An 8,470-nucleotide genomic window follows, 5' to 3' on the forward strand; every position below is an offset into this window, starting at 1 on the left:
ACAAGTCTTAAAGGCGCCATCGCTCCCCACCTCTGTAGCAGAAGAAAATGAGCACGATATTTCAAGGGAACGGGGATTCTGGGAAAAAGTTATTTGTGCTCCAGATTTTGATTCTGTTCTGGTGGAGTTTGCTTGAACTTTGCTGGCAGCTTAACCGCCAAGTAGAGAAATTGTCCTGCATTTGTGACCAGGGAGATTTTTTGTTTCATGACCCAACTAGGTGATATCATCAATGCTCAAGGGAGTGGAGTTGGTGGAGGGGAGGAGGAGAAAGGAGGAAGAGGAGGGGGAGAACTGTGGAGTCCTTGGTGGTCTCTGAATCTGGTGGTTTTGTTGCAGACATTTCATGACCCAACTAGGTAATATCATCAGTCCTGAAGGTAGTGGGGTTTAGGGAGTGGGGTTTGTGGAGGGGAGAAGGAGAGGAGAGGAGGAGGAGGAGGAGGAGGAGGAGAACTAAGTCTTTGGTGCTCTCTGAGCTTGGTTGCTTCTTGCAGATGTTTCATGACCCAACTAGGTAATGTCATCAGTGCTGAAGGGAGTTGGGTTTGCAGAGGGGAGGAGGAGAGGAGCGGAGGAGGAGGACTGAATCCTTGGTGGGCTCTGAGCTTGGTGACTTTCTTGGGACATTTCGTGATCCAACTAGGGAATACCATCAGTGCTAGAAGGGAGTGGCATTTGCTCTCAGTGTATATACCAACCAGTGGGTTGCTCTGTTAAGTTTGGTTGGAGTAGCCTTGGTGGTTCCTGGATTAGGTTGTTGTTTACCAACAATAAGCAGGAAACATTTCCTCAACCAAGGGACTACAACTCAGACAAAGAATAGGAGAACAACAACTTTCGACTTTGGACCAATCACCAGGAGGCAGTGAGTTCTAGTCCCACCATAGGCGTGAAAACTGACTGGGTGACTTTGGGCCAATCACCAGGAGACGGTGAGTTCTAGTCCTGCCTTAGGCAGAGCACTGAATGGGAGACTTTGGCCAAATCAGTGGGAGACGGCGAGTTCTAGTCCTGCCTGAGTCATGAAAACCACCTGGGTGACTTTGGGCCAATCACCAGGAGACGGTGAGTTCTAGTCCCGCCTTAGACTTGAAAGCCAGCTGGGTGACTTCTGAATTTTGATTAGGTGGCCACGGGAAGGCTGCAACGGTCGTAAACGTTTAAAACTCATAAGTCACTTTTTCCAATGCTTTTATAACAGGGGTCCCCAAACTTGGCCACTTTAAGACGTGTGGACTTCAACACCCAGAATTCTCCAGCTAGAGAATTCTGGGAGTTGAAGTCCACACGTCTTAAAGTGGCCAATCTGGAGAATTCTGGGAGTTGAAGTCCACACGTCTTAAAGTGGCCAAGTATGAAGATCTCTGTTTTATAACTTTGAACGGTCACTAAAATTAACCGTTCGCAAGTCAAGCGTTACCTCTACATCGACAAACAAGCCCCCGGAAGACATCCTAAGACACCGATTGGCAAAATTGACTTTATTAGGTGCTCAGAAAGGAATGGAACAAACCACGTTCCTCGCAAACCAGGATGCCCAACGTTGCCTGGTTGACCCCCTGCCTTGTCAGGTTAGGCTGAAGAAGCCAGGATCCTCTTGTGCGGAAGCCAAACCATCATCAAAAAGAAAGGTGATTGCTTTTTCCTGGAGGGTCAATATTCATGATCGTCTTCAGCGTCGGATCCATAAACTTCTCCCACTTCTTCGTAATCCTTCTCCAATGCCGCCAGGTCTTCTCGGGCTTCCGCGAACTCCCCTTCCTCCATGCCCTCGCCCATGTACCAGTGGACGAAAGCCCGCTTGGTGTACATGAGGTCGAACTTGTGGTTCAGCCGGGCCCAGGCCTCCGCAATCGCCGTGGTGTTGCTGAGCATGCAGACGGCCCTCTGCACCTTAGCCAGGTCTCCCCCGGGCACCACGGTGGGCGGCTGGTAGTTGATGCCCACTTTGAAGCCGGTCGGGCACCAGTCGACAAACTGGATGGACCGCCGGGTTTTGATCGCCGCGATGGCCGCGTTGACATCCTTCGGCACCACATCTCCCCGGTACAAGAGGCAACACGCCATGTACTTGCCCCGCCGCGGGTCGCACTTCACCATCTGGTTGGAGAACTCAAAGCAGGCGTTGGTGATCTCCGGCACCGAGAGCTGCTCGTGGTAGGCTTTCTCGGCTGAGATGATGGGGGCGTAGGTGGTCAAGGGGAAGTGGATGCGGGGGTACGGCACCAGGTTGGTCTGGAATTCAGTGAGATCCACATTCAGGGCCCCGTCGAACCTCAGCGAAGCGGTGACGGAGGAGACGATCTGCCCGATCAGCCGGTTGAGATTGGTGTAGGTCGGATACTCGATGTTGAGGTTGCGGGTGCAAATGTCGTAGATGGCTTCGTTGTCCACCATGAAGGAGCAGTCCGAGTGCTCCAGGGTGGTGTGAGTGGTCAGGATGGAGTTGTAGGGCTCCACCACCGCCGTCGAGATCCGCGGCGCAGGATACACCGAGAACTCAAGCTTCGCTTTCTTCCCAAAGTGTACCGAAAGTTGTTCCATCAGGAGGGATGTGAATCCTGAACCGGTGCCGCCTCCAAAGCTGTGGAAGATCAGAAAACCTTGGAGGCCTCTGCATTGCTCGGCCTGGAAGAGAAGAACCCTCGTTTGAGCTCCTGGGAGGATTTGGGCATGAAGCATTTGAGATGCGCTGTGGAGCACAAGGGGTGGGTGGGGGTGGGACACATCCGTGGGAGAAGCTCTTCTCACCCGGCCAGGGGTGGGATACCAGTACTACGGGTTTAATAACCGGTTCGCTGAGCAGGTGCTTCGCTCCCAGCTGATCTTCAGAGCTACCAGTTGGCACAAACTGGTCTGAAGCGGTTTATCTATCCGCATCTATCTATTTATCTGTATCTATCTATATCATCTACCCATCCATCCATCCATCCATCCATCCTGTCTGTCTGTCTGTCTGTCTGTCTGTCTGTCTATCCATCCATCCATCATCTATCCATCCATCCATCCATCCACCCATCCATCCATCATCTCTCTATCTCTCTATCACTATCTCTCTCTTTCTATCCGTATCCATCTATTTAGCTGGATCTATCTATATCATCTATCCATGCATCCATGCATCCATCCTCTATCTATCTGTCTATCTGTCTGTCTGTCTGTCTGTCTGTCTGTCTGTCCATCCATCTATCTATCTATCCATCCATCCATCCATCATCTATCCACCCATCCATCCAGCTTGTCTGTCTGTCTATCTATCTATCTATCCATCCATCCATCCATCCATCCATCCATCCATCATCTATCCACCCACCCACCCATCCATCTTGTCTATCTGTCTATCTATCTGTCTATCTGTCTATCTGTCTATCTGTCTATCCATCTATCTATCCATCCATCCATCCATCATCTATCCACCCATCCATCCATCTTGTCTGTCTGTCTGTCTATCCATCCATCCATCCATCCATCCATCCATCCATCCATCCATCTATCTATCCACCCACCCACCCACCCACCCATCCATCTTGTCTGTCTGTCTGTCTGTCTGTCTGTCTGTCTGTCTGTCTCTCTCTCTCTCTCTATCTATCTATCTATCTATCTATCTATCTATCTATCATCTATCGATCATCTATCATTCTCTCTCTCTCTCCCCCCCTTTATTAGGAGCACTTTCAAGTCCATCCGGCAGGGAGAGGAATAGTTGTCTGCTACATCTATTCATCTCCGCCCCCTGCCTTTGATCCCCAGAGCTAGGGTGGGGCTTAGCTAGCAGCGTTGGCTCTTCCGTCCCAAGGACCGGCCCATAGATTTCCACTGCTCTCCTCTCCTCTGCCTTCTGTGCATCTGCGCCTCAGGCACTGGACACAGCTGTTCCTCCTCTTCCTCCTCAGCCACCTCCAGACCTGAGGGCTTTTTACTCTCCATCAGAGGGCTGATTGACAGCCCAGACTCCACCTCTGCCTCTCTCTCTCTCTCTCTCTCTGCCAGCTCCATTCCCTCCTCCCCCTTGGAGCTCCCAGGTTGCCTTGATGTTGACTTGACTCCCACGCCTTCTCCTTCTCCTCTGATTCAGCTTTTGGAGGGGCCGGTGGCCACCAGGCTGCCACAGAAGCCCTTTAGGACAGGACCAGAGATTGTGGTAAGGATGCAAAACCAGGAGGAACTGGTTAGCGGAAAGCTTGGAGTCCATCACAGATCAGTAGGTCAGAGATGGTGGTGCGAGGTCCTACTTAAGCGCCATCTACCTGGAGGCAGCGAGGGAGGCGGCGTGCTACTCACCATTTTGCGAATCCTATCCAGTACTTGGTCGATGATTTCTTTTCCAACGGTGTAGTGGCCTCGGGCGTAATTGTTGGCGGCGTCTTCTTTCCCGCTGATCAGCTGCTCCGGGTGAAAGAGCGAGCGGAAGGGACCACAGCGGATTTCGTCTGTAGAGAAAGGGATAGAGGAGATTAACAATGCCAAGCCAGTTCTCGAGAGCAAACCACCCAGATACGTCACATGCCACACACCATACCGCAATGATCAGCTGCCAACCCACACTTGTACTCTGCTATCGCTCGGTGCCCGTCTGCCATGAACGCCAGGAGGAGGAGGGGGGGGCGGAGGATTAGTTGGGAGGGGGGAGGATTTGAGGGAAAGGAAAAGTTCCCTGTATTTGCCTGAGATGCTGCTTCAAGGTCAAATGGCTGAGATGGGAGACGGCTGCACACAACCCACCCTTGAAGTGTTCGTTCTGGCTTTGCATGACTGCACTGGCAGTCCTCGACTTAGAACCGTTCATTTAGCGACCGTTGAAAGTTACAACGGCACTGAAAAATGTGACTGAGAGCCATTTTTTACAATTATTACAACCGTTGCAGTTTCCCCGAGGTCTCGGGATCTAAATTCAAACACTTGGCAACTGATCCTCCCTCCCTCCCTCCCTCCCTCCCCCCCTTTCCTTCCTTCCTTCTTTCCTTCCTTTCCTTTTTTCCTTCATTCCTTCCTGCCATCAATCCTTCCATCCATCCATCCCTTACCTTGCTTTCCTTTCCTTCCTTCCTCCCTCCCTCCCTCCATCCCTCCCTCCTTCCTTCCTTCCTTCCTTCTTTCCTTCCTGCCATCAATCCTTCCATCCATCCATCCATCCTTCCTTCCTTCCTTCCTTCCATCCATCCATCCATCCCTTTCCTTCCTTTCCTTTCCTTCCTTCCTGCCATCAATCCTTCCATCCATCCATCCTTTTATCCATCCATCCATCCTTCCTTCCTTCCTTCCTTTTATCATCCATCCTTCCTCCCTCCCTCCCTCCCTCCATCCTTCCTTCCTTGCTTCCTTGCTTCCTCCCCCTTCCTTCCTTTCCTTCTTTCCTTCCTGCCATCAATCCTTCCATCCATCCATCCATCCTTCCTTCCTTCCTTCCATCCATCCATCCATCCATCCATCCATCCTTCCTTCTTCCATCTATCCATCCACCTCCCTCCCTTCCTTCTTTTCTTCCTTCCTTCCATCCCTCTCTCCCTCCTTCCTTCCTTCCTCCATCCATCCATCCATCCATCCATCCATCCTGCCATCAATTCTTCCTCCCTCCCTCCCTCCCTCCTCCCTCCCTCCTTCCTTCCTTCCTTCCTTCCTTCCTTCCTTCCTTCTTTCCTGCCATCAATCCTTCCACCCACCCTTCCTGCCTATCACCCAGCCAGTACCGATGACTGATGATTCCAGATCTATAAACACAGCTCGGGGGACATGTTTCCCGGCCCCCGTTTGGCAAAAAAACGTCTGAAAGGAATCATTGGCTTGGCTCAGCCTGTCCGTTTTCAGGATAGTCCCATCCGGCTGAACACCGTGTTCCAGGCAATACAGCTCCCAGCATCCGTTCCCCATTTGGACTCCGGCCTGACCGACATGGATGGATAGACACTCCCTCTGGAAGACAGAGACAGACGGACAGCGTGACACCACAGATCCCATCAGGCAGGGGTCCCCAACCTTGGCAGCATGAAGACATGAGGACTTCAAGTCCCAGAATTCTCCAGTCTTCAAGTTCTCGAGATACCTGGGGAATTCTGGGAGTTGAAGTCCACCCATCTTCAAGCTGCCAAGGTTGGAGATCCCGTCCATAAGGAACGGACATAAAATGCACCTCCCCTGTTTAATGAACCTGGATAGTTATTAGCTGATAATAATTAGCTGTCACCAGAGAGAGATGGGCGAGACACTCAAAGAAACTGGAAAATTAATAATTTTCCGTGTTGTTTCCTTCTAGTTTTTTCTGTTCTTTCTTCTGATGTTTCAGACTAAGGAAGTGTTTCTCAAACTTAGCAACTTTAAGGTAGGTGGAATTCAACTCCCAGAATTCCTCAGTCAGCCATGTTTTAAGATGGGATGACTTCAACTCCCAGCATTCCCCAGCCAACACACTTTAGGATATATGGACATCAATTCCCAGAATTCCCCAGCCAGTAGTAAGCTAGCTGATGATCACACAAATTTAAAAATTGCTGAGTTGCCTGGGGAATGCTGGGAGTTGAAGTCCACCCATCTTAAAGTTGCAAGGTTGAAAAACTTCGATAGGGACACAGGTGTTACAGCTACAAGGATTTACTTAATCACTGGAGGTTTTCAAGAAGAGACTGGAAAGCCAATTATCCAAAACGGTATAGGGTTTTATGCTTGAGCAAGGGGGTTGGACTAGAAGACCTCCAAGGTCCCTTCCAACTCTGTTATTCTGCTATTCTCCTTCCTTCCTTCCTCCCTCCCTCCTTGCCTCCCTCCTTCCCTCCCTCCTTCCTTCTCCATCACTGGAAGTTTTTTTAGAAGAGATTGGACAACCATTTCTCAGAAATGGGTTAGAGTCTCCTGCCCGAGCAGGGGGTTGGACTAGAAGACCTTCAAGGTCCCTTCCAACTCTGTTATTCTATTCTATTCTATTCTACTCTACTCTATTCTATTCTATTCTATTCTATTCTCTATGACCTGTTAGGAGCCCCCCAGCCAGCAATGCTAAAATTAAAATATTCTTTTGCCCTTGGTTAGTCCTTATTTATTAATTTTTATCCCACCTTTATTACTTGATAAGGGGTTCAAGGCAACAAACAGAACCGCCTTCGTCCTCCTTATTTTCACTGGCAAATTTATGCCAATCCCCAGCATAAACCTTCTTTCCCCTTAGTTCATTCGAAAATCATGTCTTCTGAAATTACCTACCATTGTGAGAAAACACACTTCCTCCTGCCTCCTTCCTTTTTTCCCCCTGGGTGTAAGAACTCCCTGATTAAGGCGCTGCTTTCTACAAGGACTTTTATAAGAGGAGGGGAAACAGACGCAGCTGTAAAGAGGCGCCAATTTACAAAACGCAGCTCTGCTTTTTCAAGAAGTGTTTGGCTGCAGTGACCCCACCGATAACATCTGGCTTACAGGGGTTGGGAATTGGGGGGGGGAGTGTCCACGTGTCCCTGGGATGTGGGAACCCTGCTATCTTTTTTGTAAAAAAATGCCTTTGTGTGGTTTTTTAAAAATCTTGCTAATGTTGGTTTTTTAAAAATTGTTTAATTGTTGTGTTGTTAGTTAGTTAGTACTGATGATGTTCCCTAGTTTGGTAATGAGAGGTCTGCAAGGCTCCATGGCTGCAAACCACCAAGCTCAGAGAGCACCAAGGAAATAATAATAATAATAATAATAATAATAATAATAATAATAATAATAATAATAATAATAATAATAATTAGTAGTAGTAGTAGTAGTAGTAGTAGTAGTAATGCATTTTTGAATGTTCAGTTTGCTGAGTTTCATGTTTAATGAATAAAGTATATAATAATAATAATAATAATAATAATAATAATAATAATAATAATAATAATAATAATAATAATAATAATAATAATGGGGAGACATGATAGCAGTGTTCCAATATCTCAGGGGTTGCCACAAAGAAGAGGGAGTCAAGCTATTCTCCAAGGCACCTGAGGGTAGAACAAGAAGCAATGGGTGGAAACTAACCAAGGAGAGAAGCAACTTTCAACTGAGGAGAAATTTCCTGACAGTTAGAACAATTAATCAGTGGAACAAAAGTTGCCTCCAGAGGTTGTGAATGCTCCAACACTGGAAGTCTTTATGAAGATGTTGGATAGCCCTTTGTGTGAAGTGGTGTAGGGTTTCCTGCCTAGGCAGGGGGTTGGACTAGAAGACCTCCAAGGTCCCTTCCAACTCTACTATTGTATTGTATTGTATTGCATTGTATTGGATTGGATTGTATAATAATAATAATAATAATAATAATAATAATAATAATAATAATAATAATAATAATAATAATAATAATAATAATAATAATAATACTCTCACACACCCCACTCCCTTCTAGCACTGATGATGTTTCCTAGTTTGGTAATGAGAGGTCTGCAAAGAAACCACCAACTTCAAGAGCGCATCAAGAACTCCTTATGTTGTCAGCTGCCCCAAGTCACATTTGTGAGGTGTGTGG

The 8,470-nt window shown here is 48.1% G+C and overlaps 1 protein-coding gene across 1 annotated transcript; it reads right to left on the minus strand.

The window, feature by feature from the left end:
* Positions 1 to 1,469: 1,469 nt before the first annotated feature.
* Positions 1,470 to 7,317, minus strand: LOC309394450 (tubulin alpha-4A chain-like). Its single transcript, XM_081957620.1, has 4 exons — positions 7,195 to 7,317; positions 5,691 to 5,913; positions 4,285 to 4,433; positions 1,470 to 2,631 (listed from the first exon to the last, which is right to left on the minus strand). The coding sequence occupies exons 1-4, from the start codon at positions 7,195 to 7,197 to the stop codon at positions 1,657 to 1,659; spliced, it is 1,350 nt and encodes a 449-aa protein (XP_081813746.1). The 5' UTR covers positions 7,198 to 7,317; the 3' UTR covers positions 1,470 to 1,656.
* Between the last annotated feature and the right edge of the window lie 1,153 nt (positions 7,318 to 8,470).

This window comes from Natrix helvetica (assembly GCF_964273705.1).
Source record: "Natrix helvetica genome assembly, chromosome: 6".
In the NCBI taxonomy this organism is placed as follows: domain Eukaryota; kingdom Metazoa; phylum Chordata; class Lepidosauria; order Squamata; family Natricidae; genus Natrix; species Natrix helvetica.

Bases quoted from the DNA above. Each gene is read 5' to 3' on its own strand.
- LOC309394450 (XM_081957620.1), bottom strand. The intron at 4,434-5,690 runs GTACTGGCTGGG...CTTTCTCTACAG, and splicing joins TCTGGAATCATCAGTCATCG to ACGAAATCCGCTGTGGTCCC. The intron at 2,632-4,284 runs GTGAGTAGCACG...CTTCTCTTCCAG, and splicing joins TGGATAGGATTCGCAAAATG to GCCGAGCAATGCAGAGGCCT.